The 24,460-nt window shown below is 46.5% G+C and overlaps 1 protein-coding gene across 2 annotated transcripts; it reads right to left on the minus strand.

Moving 5' to 3' along the window:
• Positions 1 to 453: 453 nt before the first annotated feature.
• On the minus strand, positions 454 to 23,017 carry LOC132586376 (guanylate-binding protein 1-like). Of its 2 annotated transcripts, none has more exons than XM_060258417.1 (10): positions 22,809 to 23,017; positions 13,392 to 13,519; positions 12,279 to 12,388; positions 10,448 to 10,650; positions 9,087 to 9,329; positions 7,204 to 7,484; positions 5,486 to 5,698; positions 4,467 to 4,569; positions 3,351 to 3,544; positions 454 to 1,730 (listed from the first exon to the last, which is right to left on the minus strand). In XM_060258417.1, exons 1-10 carry the CDS (start codon positions 22,996 to 22,998, stop codon positions 1,551 to 1,553), a joined length of 1,845 nt encoding a protein of 614 aa, XP_060114400.1. In that variant the 5' UTR covers positions 22,999 to 23,017; the 3' UTR covers positions 454 to 1,550. The 2 variants fall into 2 exon arrangements, with proteins under 2 accessions (XP_060114400.1, XP_060114401.1); XM_060258418.1 differs by lacking the exon at positions 22,809 to 23,017 and adding an exon at positions 13,907 to 14,123.
• Positions 23,018 to 24,460: the final 1,443 nt, after the last annotated feature.

Consider the following 24,460-nt stretch of genomic DNA (forward strand, 5'->3'; position numbering starts at 1 on the left):
AGCTATGGCTGCCCCAAGGCCATTCCAGCAGCTGCAAGTGGAGTGAGGAATCAAACCCGGTTCTCCCCGATAAGAGTCTGCACACTTAACCACCATACTGGCTCTCTCTCAAAATACTGTCTTTTGGACTGTGAGAATTGGCAGCGGTCACAGGGGTTTTGTGGGCATCCGGTGTGTGCTTTGTCCAAAAGCACACCATGTGCTCTCACAAGAGATTTCTCTGCATATTAAACATTGTAAAAATACTGGATTGCACATGTTGTCATTCCACAGGATGTGTCTCATCAGGATTCAGTTCCAGCTGGTTCACCTTTAACCACATCAGTCTGGCATTGGCTCAGGACATCTACAGCACCACACAATGACGAGCTCAGGTTAGATCCAGGGGGGCAGCTGTGTTGGTCCGAAGCAGCAGAACAAAGTTAAGAGTCCCGGGGCACCTTTTAAGATCAGAGAAGTTTTATTTGAGGTATAAAGTTTTGTGCGCATGCACACTTCTTCAGATACAACGGAATGGAAGTTATCAGTCCATACATATAGGTAGAGGCGGGTGAGCAGTGAATTAGCATACGGCATAACAAAGAGGTTTAACGGATTCAAGGACCAAACAGGAACGAGCTTAATTTATATGGTTACCATTTGTTTGGGTCTAATTCACGGGGGAAACACGGTGAAGGAAATAAATAAGTCAAAATCGGGGACTGATGGGCAGATGTATCCTTAATTGTGGAATGCTGTGAGTAATTAACTGAGACCCTGCCGTTATGCTCCAGCCATCTCCCCTCAAGCACGGAAGTGACCTTACAGCATCTTCTTCTTTGAAGTGGAGTGATTAGCTGTGTAAAGTTATCTCCCCTGCTCCAATCTACCATTCCAAATTACATTCCATTATTATGTTATATTACATTCTTCTAATCTGTTATTTCAAATAAAATAAAGAGAACGTGCAGCCCTTCTTGGGGATTGGTGAGAGAATACAGCTATAAAGGCTGAATGATGTTAGCATATGTAGAGAGACAAGAAACCAATATCCCTGTTAAGTCCTGGGGATTCCATTGTTCTGAGTGTTGTAATAAGTTGCAACTCAGCAATTTCTCCTTCTAGTCTGTTCTTGAAGTTCCTTTGCAATAAAACAAGCTACTTTGAGGTCGCCCACTGAATGCCCTGGAAGGCTGACATGTTCTCCTACAGGTTTCTCAGTCTTGTGATTCCTGATGTCAGATTAGAGTTGTCTTAAGTGGGGAGATAGTTCCAGTATCAACAGCACTTGACACTACCCAGAAATGCACCTTATAATTGCGTCCAGAGGAATTTCACCAAAACAATATACTTCAAAGACGCACAATGTTATACCACGCTCTGCTTTTCAGTGCTCAAGACCTATATTGATTCCTTCCCCACCCCAAAAACTCTGCTGATTAGTTCAACTTCTTGCCTCAAGACGTTTCTCACCTTAACACAACATTCTAAACAAAAAAAGCAGGCACAGCAGTGAAAGAGTGGGATAGCAGAATGTCACGAACTGAAGACAATTCTCTCTTCCCGCCAGATTAGAAGCGCTTTATCCCTTTGCCCACGAAGACCGGAAGTACCATTGAAGCAACATCCAGTATTTTAGACCACCAAGACTGGTTTTTCATCCTTTCGCTTTGTCTTTTCAGATGGCCGATCTGGTCATTTAGCTGATCGACGTGCTTCTGGAATCCCGCCTCCAGCAACGTCCGTTGCTCCTACAAGGCAGACAGAGATATGTCAGAGTGCCTGGACCACAAGCAAAAAAAGTGGTTTGGACGGGGCAGTGCTCAAGAGCAATCTGAGTGAAGTCCCGGAGAGAAAGCAGGAAGGGATTTTTCCCCCAAGATGGGAAAGTAACACCACACAGCTACCTTTGAGAGCACAGGCCTTCTCACTACCACCAACGAGTGAGAGCGTAGGCCTCAACTCCTGAGAGGCCTTCCCTCACCGCAAGACCACCACAGGCCAATCACCGCCATGAATAAGCTTACCAAGGAAACATCACAAGCTTACATTACAAAGAAGACCTGGGAGGGTTACTCACCAACCCCTCTGGAAAATATGGAATAAACAATGTTCCTGTTGTACTAAAGGTAAAGGTAGTCCCCTGTGCAAGCACCAGTCGTTTCCAGTTCTGGGGTGATGTTGCATCGTGATGTTTTCACAGCAGACTTTTTACAGGGTAGTTTGCCCTTGCCTTCCCCAGTCATCTACACTTTCCTCCCAGCAAGCTGGGTACTCATTTTACCGGAAGGTTGTAAACCTTGAGCCGGCTACCGGAACCCAGCTTCCACCGGGATTGAACTCAGGTTGTGAGCAGAGCTTGGACTGCAGCTGACCACTCTGCGCCGCAGGGGGTCGTATCCTGTTGTACAAACAACCTGAAAATGCTGGTTGCCAGCTAGATCTTGCCAGCAGCTCCAACAGGGCAGCAGAGCTAACTTATTGTCTGTTGTTTTGTTCTCTTTGACGACTGTCATTGGCTAATGGCCTGGTAGGAGACTGGGAAACCTGAGTTCTGCCAGCGGCGGACTGGCCAGGGTGTCAGCTTGCCCCATGGCAAGTGGGCCCCCTTAAACATTAGACAATACGTTTAAAATGTTAATGACCTTTTAGTAGCTTGAAAATATATTAGAAGTTCCAGTATTATTACTGTAATGCAACTCGAATTTTTATTTGGGGTTGCCAGCCTCCAGGTGGGGCCTGGGGATCTCCCGCTTTTCCAACTGATCTCCAGCTGGCAGAGGTCAGCTCCCCTAGAGGAAATGCAATCTGTATTTACATTTAGTATCTACTGTATACTGACGGTAATATGTACAATATATGTACACCATTGCTACTAATATATATATATATTTATTTCGCAAAAGTTTTGATGGTACTTTTTTCCATTTATGCATTTTTAAAAAAAATTCATTTATTTCTTATAAAAATTAAATGATAGCCTTCTAGTTGTGGGTGGGCCCCCTATGTCTCTTGACAACCAGTATTTTTAGACCCAGTCCGCCACTGAGCTCTGCACTCACAGGAAGACTCATGGGGTGAGGTGCCACCAACTAGATAAGGCGGGGGTGGCCAACGGTAGCTCTCCAGGTGTTTTTTGCCTACAACTCCCAGCAGCCCCAGTCATCAGCCATACTGGTTGGGAGTGATGGGAGTTGTAGGCAAAATACATCTGGAGAGCTACTGTTGGCCACCCCTGAGATAAGGGATCCAGGGCTCCTACACCTCCACAAGCTTTCTAGAGTATGACCCACTCAGATCATTAAAACTCCAGAAGCAACTCACCCCCAGAATTTTTGGCAAATGGAAACAAAACCACACATGCCACTTACCCGGAGTTTAGCCTCCATCACCTTGTTCTGTTCTTCCAGCAGCTTCTCCCTGTCTTGCGCCATCTTCTCCTTCAGGTGCTGAATATTGGCTTCATGACTTCGCTTCTGATCCTCCAGCTTCTCTTCCAGCGCCGCCTGCTGCTGCTTCTGGATCTCGTTCTCCCGCTCCGCTGCCTCAGCCCTTGCCTTGGCATCTGGACCGCAAGGAAGAAAAGGAGAATGAATCTTTCTCAGGAATCACACAGCGTCAAATTCCAAATGGCAATCACCAGAGGCTGGCCTTGATCTTCTCTGGTTGTTTATGCAGCCTGGGGGTTGTCATCAGGGCTTTTTTGGTAGCAGGACCTCCTTTGCATATTAGGCCACACCCCCTGATGTAACCAATTCTCCGAGAGCTTACAGGGCTCTTTGTACAGGGTCTACTGTAAGCTCCAGGAGGATTGGCTACATCAGGGGTGTGTGGCCTAATATGCAAAGGAGCTCCTGCTACAAAAAAAGCCCTGTTTCTCTTACAGACATTTTGACCTAGCCATTTTTCTAGCAAGAGAATTTCTTGGTTGGGAAATGTCCACAGGGGGGTTGCTTCTGATCCTTCTAATGCAGGGGTGTCGAATTCGTTTGTTATGAGGGCCAGATCTGACATAAATGAGACTTTGTTGGGCTGGGCCGTGTGTGTCATAAAATGTAATGCTAGGTAGTGGAGATACAAACTTTATAAAGGACAGAGACAAGCACAATTAAAGATTTTGTGCCTCTCCTGTGTGATTGAGAGAACTGGGCAAAGGAAGCTCTGGATCTTTCCCTCCCTCCCCAGGGAATAAGGGTGGAGCCTCAGCCAATAGAAGGAAGAGAGGCTTGCTCAGTAGCTCTGCTGTGCTTTTGTGAGAGCCTGGCAAAGCAAGCCCTCACTTTCCCTCTTCCCCAAGGGAGGAGCCTCAGCCAATGGAGAAAACATCTGTCCCGCGGACTGCATGTTTCACACCCCTGTGCTAATGAGACCTGAACTGTGGTGAATACTTCCTGACTGACGCAGAGGACCTTGGGCTATTCAAGCCCTGAAAGCAACATCTCCAGTGCAGCTTCATCAAAATCCACCTCATCTGCATACAACCTTACCTTCAGCTTCCTTCTCTTTCTCCGTGAGGGCTTCGTCGCTTTGAAGGATGGCTCTGCCCACGTCCTCCTTGTCCTTGAAGAACTGCTGCAGGACAACATCTGCCTGGGTAGTGGAGATGCAACAGTCAACACGGTCTATGCACAGATATAGGTTATGAACAGCAGAATCAGGGGTGGAATTCTAGCAGGAGCTCCTTTGCATATTAGGCCACACCTTCCCTGATGCAGCCAATCCTCCCAAGAGCTTACGAAAAAGAGCTTTGTGAGCTCTTGGAGGGATTGGCTACATCAGGGGTGTGTGGCCTAATATGCAAAGGAGCTCCTGCTAGAATTCCACCCCTGACACAATTACAGAATCTTACATATGTATAGGGGTTTTTCTCTGTGTCAAGTTCAAAAGCACTGGTATTTTTAATTTCGCTTTCAAAGCAACCGCCGAGACCTACGTGTAAGATCAGAACAGGGATGCAAGGAGAGGAGGTGTGTGCTTTCCCTTCCTCTGAATCACACACTCACTGAAGCAGCAACACTGCTGTTTTGGATCTAATTTTAGCCCTCAGTAGATACAGATATCAGTTGTGTTCATTTTGGACCGCAGAGTAGCAGAGGCACATCAAGGGAACCGTATCCCTGTTCCAGCTTTGTTTGCTCATGAATCCTGACCAACCAGAAAGTGGAGGCTGCGTGATCTACGTGCCCTTTATCTGATGTTTCCTTTGTGCCTGTGGCCCCAGAATTTCTAAAACAGTGCAACCATTCGAGATTCAATCCCAACAATCTAATCCTTGTGTAGTCCTTGATACTGACATTTTACCTACTCCCCTGATACCCAACCAGCAAGACTTACAATTCAACACTAAAATTTGAAATTAAAAGGGGTTTCCCCCACCCCATGTTTATAATTTAACATTCACCGAGCCCGTGTTCCATATCTTGTCAGAAAGTTGTGTGTATCCCTTAGACTTGGCAGATGTCCCTCAGCTTTAGTGTTCTGATTTGTAGCCCCAGTCTTTCCTTACCAGGACTCCTTTCCCAGGTTCCTCGTGGTATTTCACTGTGGTGGCCTTCAGGTCACTGAAATAATCCTGATAGCCGCCGGGTCGGGAATAGAAGCCCTTGTTGATCTTGTCCTCCAGTTCCTCAGAGAGCCGTGCCAACACAGCCTTGCAGTGTCTGGAAGATTCCAGTTCATTCTTCTGGCAAAACGTCTCCTTCTTCTGATCCAGAACTTGCTAGCAGGGATTTTTTTAAAAAAAGTTTACAAATGATTAAGTGTTTTAGGTCAGAAGAATACACTGTGTTGGGTGTGTAGAGCAGGGGTCCTCAAACTGCGGCCCGCTGAGGACGTTTATGCGGCCCGCCGGGTTATGGCAAAATCAGACCAGAAGTGACGTTCGACCTAAACTCACGTTAGCAACGCACACTTCCGGCACTGGACTGAGGCGGCGGAGACAGAGTGTGAGGTGATACTGAGGTGAGGTGAGTTCCCAGGCCGGGGTGTGTGGTGTGGGGAAGGGAGAGAGATGCAGAAGACGGAGAACTGACGGCCCGCGGCCTTGTACAGTAACGGCAGTCCGGCCCTCCAACAGTCTGAGGGAAAGTGAACTGGCCCCCTATTTAAAAAGTTTGAGGATCCCTGGTGTAGAGGGTTATCTGGCAAAACAGAACCTACACATAACTCTTGGCACCAAGGGTGGAATTCTAGCAGGAGCTCCTTTGCATATTAGGCCACACACCCCTGATGTAGCCAATCCTCCAAGAGCTTACAAGGCTCTTTTTTGTAACCTCTTGGAGGATTGGCTACATCAGTGGCCTAATATGCAAAGGAGCTCCTGCTAGAATTCCACCCTTGCTTGGCACACTGGCTCTGATCTGGCACTGGCTGATCAGTTCTGGACCATTTTGGCATACAATAATAATGAGAAGAAGATATTGGATTTATATCACACCCTTCACTCTGAATCTCAGAGCGGCTCACAATTTTCTTTATCTTCCTCTCCCACAACAGACACCCTGTGAGGTGGGTGGGGCTGAGAGAGCTCTCACAGCAGCTGCCCTTTCAAGGACAGCTCTGTGAGAGCTATGGCTGACCCAAGGTCACTCCAGCAGCTGCAAGTGGAGGAGTGGGGAATCAAACCGGGTTCTCTTAGATAAGAGTCCGCACACTTAACAGCTACACCAAAGCAGGCACTTAGCGGTGGAAGTCCCATAGACCAGGGGTCTCCAGCCCCCAGTCCATGGACTGGTACTGGTTGGTGACCTGTTAGCAACTGGACTGTGAGTTGTATAATTATTTTATATATTACAATGTAGTAGTAGTAGTAATAATAATAATAAGACGATGACATTGGATTTATATCCTGCTCTCCACTCTGACTCTCAGAGCAGCTCACAATCTCCTTTATCTTCTTCCCCCACAACAGACACCCTGTGAAGTGGGTAGGGCTGAGAGAGCACTCCCAGAAGCTGCTCTTTCAAGGACAACTCTGCAAGAGCTATGGTTGACCCAAGGACATTCCAGCAGTTGCAAGTGAAGGAGTGGGGAATCAAACCTGATTCTCCCAGATAAAAGTCCGCACACTTAACCACTACACCAAAATAAAGTGCACAATTCCATCATCCCAAAACCATCACCCACCCACCCCCCCTCCACCCTCCAGTCCATGGAAAAATCACCTTCCACAAAACCGGTCCCTGATGCCAAAAAGATTGGGGACCATTGCCATAGACAACCTACCATCAGCTCAGCCTGGAACTGCTGCTTGTCATCCTTGAAGGCACGGGCCATGAAGACCTTAAGGGCCCCGTCCTCGCATTTCGCATGGATGTCCAAGAGCTCCTGGAGCGTCTCCGTGGGCAGCTTCAGCGTCTGGTCCATCAGCTCTACGTAGCGGCCAGTGGCTTCGAGCACAGCAGCCGAATTCTCAATCTGAGCCAGAGCCAGCACTGCATTCTCCATGCAAGGCACACCCCCGCTGCGGATCGTGTCCACATAGGTCTCCACCAAGTTTGCTAGCACTGCAAAGGCAACACCAAGAGAGATGGTTGTGGCAACACGTAGATAGGGGTAGATTCAGCTCTGCTCTGGTTGTTGGTGGTCCACAGGAAACTGTACTTTCAGTATAAGAACACCCAAGGAAAATAAAGCAGAGTGGGCCTTGATAAACCTGGGGAACAAGTGCTGGATCTCTGTTCCATACTGCCTACTGGGTACTATAATTTACACTCTGAGAGTCTCACAGCCAGGCCTCATTTTGGGCAGGAGCGCAGCTCCGGAACCTCCAAATCAGGGGTTTCAAACATGCTGCCCAGGCCCCCAGAGCGCTCCTATCAGGCCCCCGAGCAAGTGGTCCTCTCTTGCTTCCTTGTGCATCACAGCTTGCTCATAGGAGCTACAGAGCAAAAATTTCTCCATTGGTTGAGGCTCCTCCCATGGGAAGTGGGGGAGGCAGTTTTCTCTCAATCACACAGCAAAGCAACTGAGCCAAGCCTCTCTTCCTTCTATTGGATGAGGCTCCTCCCCCTCCTGGCCCCCTCAGGAAAGACAGAAAGAGCCATAGTTCCCTGGATCACGTGGGAGAGATACAAAGAAAGAACCTTTAAGACCAATGAGTGCTAATGTCTTAAGCATGTTTTACGTTTTTTTTTTTTAAAAATTGTGTTTGTCTGTGTCCTTTATAAAATTCATCTCTCTGTTACCTAACCTTAAATAGCTACACACACGGGCCGGTCTGATATGCCCCAGCCCAACAAGGCCTCATTTATGTCAGATATGGCCCTCATAACAAATGAGTTCGACACCCCTGCTCTAAATTTTATTGTGGTCTTTCTTTCTTGAACCCCAGCCCCCCCCCCCAAAAAAAAACCTTGCTTCTGGGCACTATTGTTCAAACCCCCTGTGAGAATTTTGCTGAACTCTAAGATCTGACAAACTTTCTAATATTTTTCCCCACCAAAAAAGGGGAAAATAACCAAAACAGATAAAGCAGAGAGATGGAAATCTTCCTCATGCCACTGTGGACACATAGGAGAAAGTAATTTTAAAAGTACGATGGGAGTAAGTACAATTATTATAACAATTATAATTCAAGAAGCATTTTAAGGGAGATGCTGAGCTGATATCATTTAGTACACCTTCCAGTGATGTCAGGGGTGTGCGGCGTGTGCAAATTAGTTGTGCTAGTGACCTCCAGCACTTCTTTTTCCTATGAAATGACCCCTGCTCACAGCCATTCTTTGGAGAGGGGGAGAGAGAAACAAAAGATGGTGGTGGGGAGGAGACCTAGAGAAAGAGATGTACATATTAAGGCAGGGGAGGAATTGTAGCAGGAATTTTGCATATTAGGTCAGACACCCCTGATGTAGCCAATCCTCCAGGAGCTTTCAGAAAAGAGCCTTGAAAGCTCTTGGAGGATTGGCTCCATCAGGGGTGTGTGGCCTAATATGCAAAGGAGCTCCTGCTAGAATTCCACCCCTTTATTCCAGACATAATAAAATTTGGTCCCATGCTGCAGGTTGAAGTTCAAGGTGGATCTTATGAACAGAAAGACTGAATGCTTTTTAAACTCATTAATGAGCAACCATGCCCAAGAAAGAATCTATTGAGTTACAGGGACTTACAGCGCCCAGTGACAATGTGCCCTCCTGGGATGGTTTTTGGCTTGGACGTCTTATAGACATGACGGCAGAACTGGCTTGCTTGCTCCACAAAGTCAGATTCCAGCTCCCTCTCCTCCATCTCCTCCAGCCGGTGGAGGTTCTTTCGATTGGTGGGGCGGTCAAAAATGAAGCATTTTCGGGTGGGGAAGAAAAGCCGGATGCATTCGCGTGGCAGGTTGAAGAGCTGAACTTCACGAGACATGCCTAGAGGGAATGAGGAGGAGATTACCAGATGGAGAAGCTGGAACCAAATCTACTAGCACAAAGACTCTTGGGAGTCTAACTCAGCAAGGGGAAGGGAATCCACATTGGTTCAGGGAAGATCTATAATTCACCCACAAATGTGATGAATGCTGTTAGAAAGACTTATTGCTAATATTTTATACCAGGGCTTTTTTTGAAGTACGAACGCATTTGCATATTAAGCTACACCCCTCTTATGTAGCTAATCCTTCAAGAACTTACAGGGCTCTTATAACAGGGCCTACTGTAAGCTCCAGGAGGATTGGCTACATCAGAGGTGTGTGGCCTAATATGCAAAGGAGGTCCTGCTAGAATTCCTTACAGGGCTCTTATAACAGGGCCTACTGTAAGCTCCAGGAGGATTGGCTACATCAGAGGTGTGTGGCCTAATATGCAAAGGAGGTCCTGCTAGAATTCCTTACAGGGCTCTTATAACAGGGCCTACTGTAAGCTCCAGGAGGATTGGCTACATCAGAGGTGTGTGGCCTAATATGCAAAAGAGTTCCTGCTACAAAAAAAGCCCTGTTTTACACCTAATTTTGCAACCTTGCAGGTGGCTTTGTAAGTTTTACTGCTTTTATCGCGACTGCGTTTTCTTACGTTTATTGGATTTGAATTTTCGATTGCTGCCATCAACTGCCTTCGAATGTCTCGTCAGACAAAACGGGATCAAAGCATTAAAACCCACAAAGCATTAACATTTCCTTGTTGCTAAAGCGGCTGCACTTCCCCTGCCTCTTTTTCTTGGGGTTTAGCAATGGAGGCTGGATGTGGCCCTGGTTGCCATTTGCGAATGATATACTATTGCCTACACCATCGGCTATCATCCCCCACAGTGATATGAACTATTGTATCTGAGCCACTAACTATACTCCAACCTGTACCATGCGCCCTCCTGCCTTTGTCATAATGTACTGTGTTATGTTGCTGTTTTAACTGTATTTTATTGGTTTTATTGTATTGTATTTGCTTGGTTTTATCTGTACGTAATCCCCCCCGAGCCCGTTTGGGAAAGGGCAGAATATAAATTAACCTAAATAAATAAATACTGATCTCCACCACATATTTGGAGTCAGTACCTTTCTTTAACTTCAAGGCGTTTTCCAGATATTCATCCGCAGTGCAGGGCTGCCCACTCAGTTCCAGCTGCAACGTGAAATCCCTCACGGCCCAGATGAACGTCGGGAAGAAGCGGACATACTCGGCGGAATCTTCTAGTGCCTCCGCGTCCTCCTCAGGGGAAGACTTGGATTTGATGCGCTCAGTCAGTTCTGTCACGTAACTGTTGGCCTGGCTTAGGAAAATCCCAACAACACCAGCTGCCCTTTGTTTATTTAAAATAAATATCAGCAGAAATTGCCAGATAAATGTATGAAAACGGAACCCAGCACAGTTTGCCTAATATATTTTCCCTATTACCTCATTAACATGTTTGGGTGTGTTGTAGGGCAAGGGGAATATAACCTGGGGCTCCACAAAAATTCCCCAGAAGAGCCTTCCTGACATGTTTGCAGGTTTTACAGTATAGAAGACTGGATTTTTCACCCTATAAACATCAAAAGATATTTGCAGGATTACTGAAACTGTATCTACACATTTTCTTTCAAGTCGTCTCCTTCCTATCTCTATAATGAATCTTAGATTGTCCTAAATGTATTATCCCTTTCTTTGTGCAACTTATCTGGCTGAACCAGCATCTTTCACCAGAGTAGCCAAATTCCATGCTGAACACGGATCCCATCCCCTTAAGAGCTCTGAGATAGCAGTAATGGCAGAATTGATCTCTGTCAGATATTTTCCTGACCCACAAAAAGGTACAGAAGAACAAAGTTGGAGTCCAGTGGCAACTTTAGGACCAACAAAGTTTTATTCAAGATATGTTTTTGTGTGCATACACAATTCTTGTCTAAAAGTATCATCTTGGGCAATCCTAAGAAGAGATCCATCCTTCTAAACCCACTGAAGTCAATTGCAGAACACTCCTCTTCAAGAAGAAGAGGAGGAAGAAGATATTCGATTTATACCCCACCCTTCGCTAGCCAAAGGACTCTTGAGAGCGGCTTACAATCTCCTTTCCTTTCCCCTCCCCACAACAAAAACCCTGTGAGGTACGTAGGGCTGAGAAAGCTCTGACAGAAACTGCTTTTGAGCAGAACAGCTTTTAGAGAATTTGTGGCTGACCCAAAGTCAAATCAGCAGGTGTATGTGGAGGAGTGGAGAATCAAACCTGGTTCTCCCAGATGAGAGTCCGCGTACTCAACCACTATACCAAACTGGCTCTTCAATAAGAAAAGGAAACTGCTGAGAAGCTGGAAAAGAGCACATCATGGAAAAGGGTGGGCTAGAACTCATCATCCATGATGCACTACTTTTCTGACTGAATGGATATTGAACACAGGAGGACATTCACTTGCCGACCAAAGAAATACAGCCCATTCCATCGCCTCAATGCACTATTATCTGTGATGTTAAAGCCCTCACACGGTCTCTTACCACAATTTCAGTTTGTGGTGGTAAAGCTTTTACATCCCAGACCTCTTCCACCCACCCTCCCGGAAGTCACTGGTCATAAATTATCACTATGTGAAAATAATCAGTGGACACGTCAACAGAAAACCCTTTAAAACTACGTAGTAATGTGAGGGACTTCCCACATAAGAACAGTTCTCAGATACAGGATTCTTCACATGGAAACAAACTAGTAATAAACATTATCACCTCAGAATGACTCTTAAGAGTAAACTCTGTCCCTTAATGCAATTTAATTTATGGCCTGTCTATATTGGTGCTTTCTATGGACCGTACCCATAGCAACCAAACAACAGGACCTGGATTGGCCTACTTCCAACACGAGAGATTCCCAGGAAGAAACATAAGTTCTCCACCACAACCAGGGATTCAGAAGGATACTGGAGCTGGTCCATGGCGTGCTGGTCGATGGTGCCCATGCTGTTGTAGACCAGGGTACTGCTGAGGAGGACAGCCAGGGCAAAGATCCAGGAGTCATTCTGAGTGTCACCCTGACCAAAAAAAAATGGAGAATTCTTACGATTACAATTTTTACTCGGGACGATTGCTGAAGGACAGGCCCAAAAGAGGAAGTGAAACCAGTAAGAGAATCACGGCAGAGAGAGACAGGAAAAAAAACCCCTGGGTTTCCGTGACATCCAGCCTCCACAATGACACAATTTGAAACCAAATAACAAAAAAGAATAATTAATGATTATTTCAACACTCTCATACAAAACACTTTACAAACATACCCTGACAATAGAACACCTAACGACCAAGATTAAAGGACCCGAATTATAGTGTCTTCAGTTACAAGTAAATGTTCATTTCACAATGACAGTCTTCAGTTTCTTAAGGATCCTCGGTTCCAAGTTGCTCCTGAGGAATCCTGATGATATTCAATATTCCACAAAAGCGTTCTTCACACAGCAGCACAATGCAGTGAGGAGAAATATCTTTGAAGGGCAAAGTCCCCAGCGTTACGAAGGGCAAAGTCCCCACATACACCTTGGGTGTGACTGGCTACAGAACCACAGACGAAGACATTGACCCCAGCTTTCGAAACTAACAACTGTCAGTTATGAAACAATTGAGGGGATTTTTCTCATCACTTATTCTCAAATCAGGGAAAAGCTTCTTCTGTTTACAGGGCTTCTGTGCCTAATACAACAGGGCTTCTCCCCCCCACCTGGGGATTGGTAACCCTAGGTGATTCCCCCACACCTCAGTAACTTCCTTTTTTAACTGCTTTCTGACACAATTCTCTGCTATCCCTTCCCTGGTTAAAAGTCAGCTCTGATTCACAAAAGCTTATGTTGGAGTATTCTTTAAGGTGCCCACCGGTTTCCTGTTTAAACCTCTGGGGGTACAAATCACAGACTGCAAAGCCTGTTCCCTAGAGAAAGCTTGAATCTTACAAGGACAAGCTTTCTTTGGGAATTTTGAGCCTTTGACAGCAGAAGTTCAACAGGTGCAGCCTCCCATCCACCCATTCAAAGACGTCCCAATCACCTTTTCCACGTCACCGAGTCCCTCTGTATCCAGAAGCACAAGGGTCTGGTCTGGTCTGCCAGGGTAGGGAACACACCACATCCAGATTCCCTTAGTGTTGGCTTGCACCGTGGAGCCCAGAGGGAAACCTAAGCACAGATGTCACATTTGAGAAGCAAGGAAACAGGTGGAAATGTATAAATCAGAACTGGATGAGCTAGTGCAGTCAGGGTAGTCTCCTTTTGTTTTGGAGGGGCTCCTCTGTTTATTTATTCAGCGTATTCATTTAAAACATTTTTATGCTGCCTTTCCACTGAAATACCTTTTAGCGGTCTATGACAAACAGAAATTCAAAGGGTACAGTTTTTCAAGTACTGATGGGGAATGCAAAAATCTGCTTCCTGGGCTGCTGAAGAAGACACACGCACACACTTCAAAAAGAAAAGCTTCTTTTACAGCAAGAAACATTATTCTCCATTTTCTACAGATCTAATAAAATGCAGGAAAACAGAATTATAGACTCCTCTCTCTCTCACCTGAGTTCTTGCCAGCTAGCTTGTTCATGAGGTAGGACTTGCCCGTTCGGTAGAGGCCCACAATGGCCACCACCACCACGGGCTGATGGATTCCAGAGAGCACCTGAAGGGCTTCCTGATGGACAACCAACTTCCTGTTCCTGTTCTCGATCAGGCACAAAGGAGCCGGCATCTGGATTTTGGAGGCCATGGCTCACAGCTTGGATGATCTGTCATTGGGGGAGAAAAAAACAACAGTACTTACCAGGTGGGTACATTTCACATGCATGACACCTGGGGGGAGGAGGAGGAGGGGGGGGAGGAGGAGCAGAAGAAGAGACTCAGAGCGGCTTACAATCTTCTATATCTTCTCCCCACCCCAACAGACACCTTTGTGAGATGAGTGGGGCTGAGAGGGCTCTCACATCAGCTGCTCTTTCAAGGACAACCTCTGCCAGAGCTATGGCTGACCCAAAGCCATTCCAGCAGCTGCAAGGGGAGGAGTGGGGAATCAAACCTGGTTCTCCCAGATAAGAGTCCGCACACTTAACCACTACACCAAACTGGCTCTTAGCCAATGTGGTGTCTGGTTAAGAGTGTTACACTATTCAGTTGGGTATCTGAGGAAGTGTGCAAAGCTTACGCCTGGAATAAAATTTTGTTGGTCTTAAAGGTGCCCCTAGACTCAAACTTGAGTACCCAGAAGACCCAAGTTCAAATTCCCACTCATGCTAAGGGAACCCACTGGTTGTCCTTTGGCCAGTCACATTATCTCAGCTTAACCTCCCTCATAGGGCCGTTTTGACAATACCAGGGCTTTTTTGAGCAAGAATGCACAGGAACGCAGTTCCAGCTGCTTTTTCCATCAGGGGGTGTGGCCTAATATGCAAGTGAGTTCCCACTGGGCCTTTTCTACAAAAAAAACCCCATGGGAAACAATGGTGATGTCAGGGGTGTTTGGCCTAATATGCAAATGTTGGGAAGGGACCTCCAGGGTCATTTAGCTCAACCCCCTCCAAAAGGCAGGAAATTCACAAATACCTCCCCCAGGGTGTGGAATTCTAGCAGGAGCTCCTTTGCATATTAGGCCACACACCCTGATGTAGCCAATCCTCCAAGAGCTTACAAAAAAGAGCCCTATAAGCTCTTGGAGGATTGGCTACATCAGGGTTGATCAGGCTACATCAGGGGGTGTGGCCTAATATGCAAAGGAGCTCCTGCTAGAATTCCACCCCTGCCTCCCCCCCCCCCACCAACCACACACCCATGACCACTGCTCTGTACCCAGAAGACCGCAGAAGCAACAACAAAACACCTCCAGGATTCCTAGCCAAAGTGGCCTAGGAAAAATGTGCTGCCTGACTTTAAAGCCAGGAACAGCATAGTAGAAGCAAACTTAACAAAGCAAATAAAATATCCCTTTCCTGTTCAGCCCTCCCAAAAGCAGAAGCAAGCCACCTCAGCAGAATCAACGGAGTCAGAAGGCTTGTATTTGAATCTCAAGCGAAGTTAAGCCTCAGATCAGCGAAGTTAAGCCTGGTAGCCACCCCCAGTCAGCCTGGTAGCCAGCTTAGAAAAGGCATTTCTCTCTTTAAATCACTTCTCGAAGCGAGCGAGCTGGCAGCTCGGAGAATGCCTTTCAAGTTAAAGTTGTTTTCTTTCCACCTCTCCTTCCCCTATCTATTTTCCTTCCTTCCTTCCAACATCTGGCGTTCATGTCTTGCAGCTCTCAAACATCTGACATATATTCTATATGGTTCTTACGTTAAGCAACTTTGGCCACTCCTGCCTTAAATCGATTTTAAGGGTGTCATTCTCCCTTTAAGGCTGCTATGCGAAGGCTCCTCGCTGGAGCCGAGGTCCCGATCCGACTCGGCCCTCTGTACACCCCACCTGTTACTTGAAGGAGGGAAGGGGGGGGGGCGGAATTCACTGCAAGCTCCATTCAAGCCAAGGGGTGGGGTGGGGTGTCCAAAGTAAGGCTCGCGGGCTTCAAGCAGCCCACTTACTCCCGAGGAAGCGCGCTAGGTTTGCAGCCTGCTTTCTTCCCGGCGCCTTAAGGGCGACTCTCGTGACTGCTCAGGGGAAAGGGGATCGGGGCCCTCGTTCTGTGCTTTCCCAAGCGTGGGGCAGCCGGATCTAAGTTCTCACCTTCTCCTTGCAGCGGCAACCGGAGCTCTGCAGCCTCCTGAGCCCCCCCGCAGTCTGCCGCCTCTTCCCTTTCACGGTGTTGACACAACCCAGAAAAAGTGAAAATGAAAGTAGCCTTTTCCGATCACGGACCGCGGGTCCCGGCAACCACCGGCAGGCACTTTCCCAGCCAAGTGACGCAACTCGAGGGATTTCCCATAGTGGGGCCCGATCTGGGTTGGGAAATACGGAGAGATTTTTTTGGGGGGGGGGGGAGGGGGGGGAGCCTGAAGAGGGCGGGGTTTGGGGAGGGCAGAGACCTCAGTGGGGTGTAGTGCCATAGAGCAGAGGTGGCCAAACTGTGGCTCTTTCACACATATTGTGTGGCTCTCCAAACCCCCACTGCCCCATCAGCCAGTTTGGTGTAGCGGGTTAAGTGCCCGGACTCTTATCTGGGAGAACCGGGTTTGATTCCCCCCCTCCTCGACCTGCAGCTGCTTGGAATTGGCCTTGGGTTAGCCATAGCTATCGCAGGAGTTGTCCTTGAAAGGGCAGCTGCTGTGAGAGCCCTCTCTGCCCCACCCACCTCACAGGGTGTCTGTTGTGAAGGGAAAAGATATAGGAGATTGTAAGCTGCTCTGAGTCTCTGATTCAGAGAGAAGGGTGGGGTATAAATCTCCTCTTCCTCCTCCTCCCCCCTTCTTCTTCTTTCTCTAAATTACTTCTCCAAGCCAAGCATACGAAAGCTTACATTCTGAATAAAACTTAGTTGGTCTTAAAGGTGCCACTTGTCTACTGCTTTGTTCTATTGCTTCAGACCAACATGGCTGCCCGCTTGGATCTATATACATATCACAGCTATGGGTTTTTATTTATTTATTTTTGCTGATTTCTAGTAAGCCCTTTCCCAGGTCGGGCTCAGCGCAGATTACAACATAATAAATAATTAAAATCGCATCATAAGACAATTAAAATTAAACAGTTAAAACCATTAAAATAAGGCAGCGTCAGTGTACAGATGACACAGGATGGACACAGGATGCCGTCAGTGCAGGGAGGCCGATTAGCTGGTGTGAGGGGCGCCCACCTGCCTCAGCCAAAAGCCTGGCGGAACAGCTCTGTTTTACAGGCCCTCTGGAATGGCAATAAATCCGGAAGGGCCCGTATCTCCTTGGAGAGCTGATTCCACCTGGTCAAGGCAAGCCGGACGTCCTTTGGGCCAGGGATGGTCAGAAGATGTTGATTGGCCGATTGTAGAGGCCTCCGGGGCTCGTATAGGGAGAGATGGTCCCATAGGTATGTTTCTTGTAGTGTCTCTCCACTGTGATCCCATTTTTTATTTTTGCCCCTCCTGGGAATTGGCAACCCTGTGGTGAATTGAAGCTGTCTGAAATGTCTAATTAGGCTCAGAGAAGGGATTGTTGCTGTTATCCAAGTTCCTTACACTGGGAAGTGCCAGTGGTTGCACCTGGGGTTTACTTCATGAACAGGAACTTCTACCACTGAAGCCACGTGGCTTCTGTAATTCTTTTCTTTGATCTCTGCATATAATCAGTCTGTGACTCAGTATACCTATTGAGTTAAACTGCTGGAGAACAGGCCACAAGAAAAGCCCTGCTGGATCAGACCAGTGGTTCAATCCAGTCAATTTTAACTTTCAAGTAATTTGCAATTTTAGTATGCATCAGTATATGAACATATGAAGCTGCCTTATACTGAATCAGACCCTCGGTCCATCCAAGTCAGTCTTGTCTACTCAGACTGGCCGTGGCTCTCCAGGGTCTCAAGCTGAGGTTTTTCATGCCTACTTGCCTGGACCCTTTTTAGTTGGAGACGCCGGGGATTAAACCTGGGACTTTCTGCTTACCAAGCAGATGCTCTACCACTGAGCCACCATCGCTCCCCTTAAACATATGAAGCTGCCTTCTACTGAATCAGACCCCCGGGCCATCAAAGTTAGTATTGTCTAATCAGACTGGCAGCAGCTCTCCAGGGTCTCAAGCTGAGGTTTTTCACGCCTATTTGCCTGGACCTTTTTTAGTTTGGAGATGCTGGGGATTGAACCTGGGACCTTCTGCTTACCAAGCAGATGCTCTACTACTGAGCCACCATACCTCCCCAATACACATACATATACGCACACATCTATTGTCATGTTTCTATACATTAAAATATGGAGTAGGAAATGTGAAAAGGATCATAGCATGAAGATCAAAGATGAAGAGGATTTAAGACAGTGGGGTGAAAAAGTCTACAAACTCTAGGTACAAGTGGAAGAGGAGAATCCTATTACGCATGCGCAAAACTGAAATGTTCAGGAGGGATATTTTTATAAAAAGATTATAATTATAAAATGGAATGGCTCAGAAGGCCGCTTTTACAAGGGATAGGACTGCAGTCCATGGGTCCCCTAGGTGGTGTCTGTCAACATCTTTCCTGGCACCTACCAAGTATTTTTAGAAAGTGGGTGGGGTCAGATGGGACTTTTGCTCAGCCAGGCTTCTGATTGGCCTTTGGAGATTTGATTGGCTGTGCAGATTTTTGACAAAACATTGCTTTGGCAGCAGTTGCCACCGTAGCACAAAAATCTTTTTTTTGTCTGTGTGGGGGGTGTATTTTTGTAGTGTGTGCATGTGTGTGTGCAAGTGCATCCATGCATGCACCTGGAAGCCGTGGCAACCTCTGGTGACTGACCCTTACTGGTTTTGTTTTTGCCAGTTTTATATTACTGCAAATCACCCTGAGCCCGGTTTCCAGAAAGGGCGGTTAAAACTTCAGTTTTTAAAAATGGAAGATATTGAGAGGCGTGGTTTAATAAAGCTTCTCCCTGTCCTCCCAGCGCTGGTATTCCAAGAAGAAGAATTGCATATTTATACCCCGCCCTTCTCTCTGAATCAGAGAGAGGCTTACAATCTCCTTTATCTTCTGCCCCCACAACAGACACCCTGTGAGGTGGGTGGGGCTGAGAGGGCTCTCACAGCAGCTGCCCTTTCAAGGATAACTCCTACGAGAGCTATGGCTGCCCCAAGGCCATTCCAGCAGCTGCAAGCGGAGGAGTAGGGAATCAAACCCTGTTCTCCCAGATAAGAGTCCACACACTTAACCACTACACCAAACTGGCTCTCCCATCCAAGTACTTGCCAGAGTCGACCCTGCTTAGCTTCCAAGATCTGACAAAACATAGCACAAAAATCTTCACCGTGTGATTGAAGGTAAGCTGTTTTGTGGTTGGCTCCGCCTTCTGTGGCAGCCATTTTGTGGCAGCGCCTACCATGCTGCATCAGAATTCCAAGGTGCCCACTGGATGGGAACCCCTGCTAGTCTATTTCAATGCTTATTGTATGTATTATCTTGTATTTGCTGCATTGCCTTCTACCTTTGTAGCCCACTTGCTTTTTTGGTTAGTTGTCTGCATTATTTTCCAGTTCTGTGATCTTAGTCTTACTGCATTGGTCAGTAGATTAAAAAAAATCAAGCAAACAATTTTAATTTACAGAAAAATCCCTTCAGTGTTCTCCATGTGATACAAGACATGATTCAATTTATTCAGATTTTATTTTAACTATGATGTTCATTTAATCATGAAAAATAAATCTTTAAAACGATCGACCCACTTCTTCTTGCTTAGTTCCAGTAATTTCTTCCACTGACAACATGCAATAGAACAAAGCAGTAGTCAAGTTGTACCTTTAAGACCAACTAAGTTTTATTCAGAATGTAAGCTTTCGTGTGCTCTAAGCAGACTTCATCTGATGAAGTCTGCTTAGAGCACACGAAAGCTTACATTCTGAATAAAACTTAGTTGGTCTTAAAGGTACAACTTGACTCCTGCTTTGTTCTATCGCTTCAGACTAACACGGCTGCCTACTGGGATCTATAAACATGCAGTGGTTAGGGCAATGTAAGATATTGAAGCGTATTGGGAATGTCTGCAACACAGAAAAGCAAACCTAATTTTGGTTTTACAAAACAGTGGCAGTAGAGACAAACTCAGCTGGAAAAGGATTTAAACTTTCCAGAGGATGTCTTGTGATGTCTGGTTGAAGTTCTTTTTAATATCTGTGGTGAGCTGTTCCAGATGGCCAGCAAACAGGGTGGAAAGACCCTTCTCCCATAAACCTTTGGTATTGACTTGCAAAGTGGTTTAAACTTTATTTGCAAGATAAAGTTTTTACAAATACAAGATAATACATACAATAACTTTCAAACAGGACAGTTTACAATCAAATGAAACCAAAGTCAATACCAAAGTCAATAAAATGAATAAACCAGACAGCAGTAGCCACCCCACATAAGGCTGCCAAGCTCCAGGTGGGACCTGGGATTACAACTGATCTTCAAATTGTAGAGATCGGTTTCCCTGGAGGAAACGACTGCTGTGGAGGGTGGACGTTTATGGCATTATACCCTGTGGAGGTCCCTTGCCTCCCAAGCCTACTCACCCCAGACACCTCTGGTCCCCAGAGCTCCAGGAATTCTCCACACAAACTTGGCAACCCAACCCAGATTGAAAGCATTAGAGGCCCCTCTCTGAAAATGCACTATATTCCGGCACATTGCCTCCCAGTCAACAGCAGCTTTTAGATATTTCCTTGCTTAATTTCCTATTAGACCTTCCATCAGCTCTAAAACAAAGAAGCATGAAACAGACACATCACCAAAAGAGGGAGGGGGGGAATGGCTGAGCTTGCTCCTGTTCGTGACTGCTTTGTTTTATAACTTCTATTCTTCCTTATAAACGTCTCATTCTTGTTTGGCATGTTAAGGTCTGAAAAATATATGTGAGCAATTCTGGAAAAAGGGATAAGAAACTTTGAATGAAGCTCCACAATTTCTGGAATATCCAGTTTGAACTCTCAGTATCTTCATTCTCTTGGATCAGTTGCTGAATCTCAGTCTCTAGATGGGCAACATAATATTGGTTGTTCTCCTCCAGAAAAATCTTTTGCTCCTGCAAGGGAGAAGAAGATATCAGAGTAATTAAATCACAAACATGACTTCCATTTGGTTTGTAGTAGACTCAAGAACTTCCCCAATAAAGTAGGCTTGCCAATCCCCAGGTCCCAGTGGGGGTTCTTCCGCTTTCCCAGGCCCCTTCCTGCCCCCGGTCAGCTGGCCGGCAGGGGGAAGCCCCACCCCCAAAGCCACCATGTGACTTTCCCCCTATGGAGGCTCCAGTCTCCGATTGGAAAGGCTTCCTCTTGGGATGGGGTGTCTGTGTTACTTGGAAGAAATTGGCTGCAACTCGTGAGTAGAGAGGCCAATCCCTCGCTTCAGAGTTGCCAGAAACACGGGGGGGGGGGGAGGAACGTCTGCTGAGCACTTCATTATTCCCTATGTGGAGATCGATTCTCATAGGGTATAATGGGGAATTGATCTGGAGGTATCAGGGGCTCTGGGGGAGCTGTTTTTTGAGGTAGAGGCACCAAATTTTCAGTACAGCATCTAGTGCCTCTCCCCAAAGTTTCAAAACGATTGGACCAGGGGGTCCAATTCTATGAGCCCCAAAAGAAGGTGCCCCTATCCTTCATTATTTCCTATGGAAGGAAGGCATTTAAAAAGGTGTGCTGTCCCTTTAAATGTGATGGCCAGCATTCCCTTGGAGTTCAATTATGCTTGTCACACCCTTGCTCCTGGCTCCGCCCTCAATGTCCCCTGGCTCCACCCCTAAAGTCCCCAGATATTTCTTGAATTGGACTTTGCAACCCTACATGGAAATGACACTACATGGCAACACTCCGGTTTGGGGGCAAAATTCTGGTAAAATCTGCCTCAAACCATAGAGTTTTGCCCAAAAACCAGAATGTCACCATACAATGTTGCCAACATGATGACATCACTTCCACATGACATCATTATGTTATGGCGCTCTGTCCCCACTCCTGGAAAGTCCCTCCCCCACATGAGCCTGGCAACCCATCAGACCTGGCAACCCCTATGGACACACACCACCATTTTACAGAGTGAGTTCCCACTGAGGAACTCTTTTCTACAGCACAATGATTCTAATCTGGACCATGATGGCATAGAAAAATGGTGTGTGGGGGGGGGGGGGAGGCAGGAGCTCCTGTTCTCCCTATGTGGTGGTCACTCTACAAAATGGCAGTGCAGCCCCAGAGTGTACTGCGACATGCTAGCTTGTCTGGTTTGGGCCTCATTCACAGCCAGGGTCAGAGCTTTTTTGTCAACCCAAAGCAACGGTCTCCTCCAACCTAGCCTGTGGGCACCTTTGGAATTCAGTGTGGTGGGAGCAGGGCTTTTTTTGTATCAGGAACTCCTTTGCATATTAGGCAATACGCCCCTGTTGTAGCCAATCCTTCAAGAGCTTACAGGGCTCTTAGTACAGGGACTACTGTAAGCTCCAGGAGGATTGGCTACCTCAGGGATGTGTGGCCTAATACGCAAAGGAGTTCCTGCTACCAAAAACAAACCCCTGGGTGGGAGCAACCACAAAATGGCTGCCACAGGAGGCGGAGACAGTCACAAATGGCTGATGTAGATAAGCTTCAGTCACGCAGTGAAGATCTTTTGTGCCGTGGTGGTAGCCGCTGCCAAAACAAAACCTGCACAGCCAGTCAACACCCAGAGCGTTGTCATTCCTTATCGTGGGGAATCTATTTAACTCCATCTCTGTTTGTTTCAGATAGTCCTTGTGGTCAGCTTATTCTTTTGACTTCTGCCCTTGACTATCTGCCCTTGACTATCTATTTTAACACAGTTCTTTTTTTTTTCTACTCCTCCCTCCAGATTTTGCTTGGGTTCACACGACCTTTATTCTGCAGCTTTTACTCACCTTTATTTTTGCCAGCAAGTCTGTTCATGAGATAGGACTTTCCAGTCCGATAAAGTCCTGCTATAGTGACCACCACTACTGGCTGGTCTATTTGAGAGAGCACCTGTAAGGCTTCTGGGCAGACAGTAAAATTTTTGTCCTTGTTCTCAATCAGGCACACGGGTGCTGACGTGTGGCTTCTGGAGGCCATTGTAAGTGACCCAGAAGATCTTTGACAGGATCTGTTTAGGAAGGGAAAAGAGGCAGGTAAAAAAAAAACCCTGAATATTTCACACACATGTAATATTCCAAAGCCAGTTTGGTATAGCGGTTAAGTGTGCGGACTCTTATCTGGGAGAACCGGGTTTGATTGCCCACTCCTCCACTTGCAGCTGCTGGAATGGTCTCCGGTTAGCCATAGCTACCGCAGGAGTTGTCCTTGACAAGGCAGCTGCTGTGAGAGCCCTCTCAGCCCCACCCACCTCACAAGGTGTCTGCTGTGAGGTGAGAAGATATAGGCGCTTGTAAGCCACTCTGAAACTAATTAGAGAGAAGGGCAGGGTATAAATCAGCAGTGTTCTTCTTCTTCAAATCACAGATTAGGTTGCCAGGTCCAATTCAAGAAATATCTGGGGACTTTGGTGGTGGAACCAGGAGACTTTGAGGTGGAGCCAGGAGACATTGGGGGTGGAGCCAGGAGCAAGGGTGTGACAAGCATAATTGAACTCCAAAGGGAGTTTTGGCCATTACATTTAAAGGAACTGCACACCTTTTAAATGCCTCCCCTTCATTGGAAATAATGAAGGATAGGGGCACCTTTTTAGGGGGCTCATAGAATTGGACCCCCTAGTCCAATCCTTTTGGAGGGCATTTTGAGGAGAATCATCGGATGCTGTTCTGCAAAGTTGGTGCTTCTACCTTAAAAGGTAGCCCCTGCAGACCCCCAGATACCCGCAGATCAAATCTCCATTATATCCTATGGGAATCGGTCTTCATAGGGAATAATGGAAGTGCTCAGCAGACATTTCCCTCCCCTCCCTCCATTTTCTGATGTCCCTGAAGTGAGCGGAGGGCCTCCAAACTAGGGGATCCCCTGTCCCCTGGGGATTTGCAACCCTACTGTTCATGAGGTAATATAATTCTGCAACAGCAAACACTTTAACAAAAATTAAATGTTGTGATAGTTTCCTAGGGCAAACACCCATTGCTAAAGAATATGCAAACAGAGATCCAGTAACCAGGAAGGAACAGGCAACAGGGGAGCATGGGTAATTGCCCCACACCTAGCATACGTGAGGAGCCACATCCAAAATAAGACTTTTTGAAAGGACCAAATTAATTGTTTTTGTTCACAGCAGTAGAAAGACTGGTGAAAAACATGTATTTCCTAGTGATGTCCTTTTGTTTTATCTAGACTTGTAGCAAGAGCGATTAACAAGCAACTTTTATTACGTTTTATTGGTTTCCCACCCAAATGCCATCCAGACCGAATAGTCTTTCAATTTGTTTATTATACTATTTTGCCATTGGATCCTAACTCTATATCACTTTATATTCTTAACCACTGAAAGGAAAAGAAAGGTCCCCTGTGCAACACCAGCTACATGTAGTTCTGCTCACTGTATCCCATTCCCTCATTTAAAGAAGTATGCATGCATACGAAACCTACATTC

The sequence above is a fragment of the Heteronotia binoei genome, chromosome 17 (assembly GCF_032191835.1).
Source record: "Heteronotia binoei isolate CCM8104 ecotype False Entrance Well chromosome 17, APGP_CSIRO_Hbin_v1, whole genome shotgun sequence".
Classification (NCBI taxonomy): domain Eukaryota; kingdom Metazoa; phylum Chordata; class Lepidosauria; order Squamata; family Gekkonidae; genus Heteronotia; species Heteronotia binoei.

Coding starts and splice junctions, on each gene's coding strand:
- LOC132586376 (XM_060258417.1), bottom strand. CDS start 22,998: ATGGCCTCCAGAAGCCACACGTCAGCACCCGTGTGCCTGATTGAGAAC. Junction 9,330..10,447: donor CGCCTTGAAGTTAAAGAAAG/GTACTGACTCCA, acceptor CATTCCCTCTAG/GCATGTCTCGTGAAGTTCAG. Junction 3,545..4,466: donor GAAAGAGAAGGAAGCTGAAG/GTAAGGTTGTAT, acceptor CTTGCGGTCCAG/ATGCCAAGGCAAGGGCTGAG.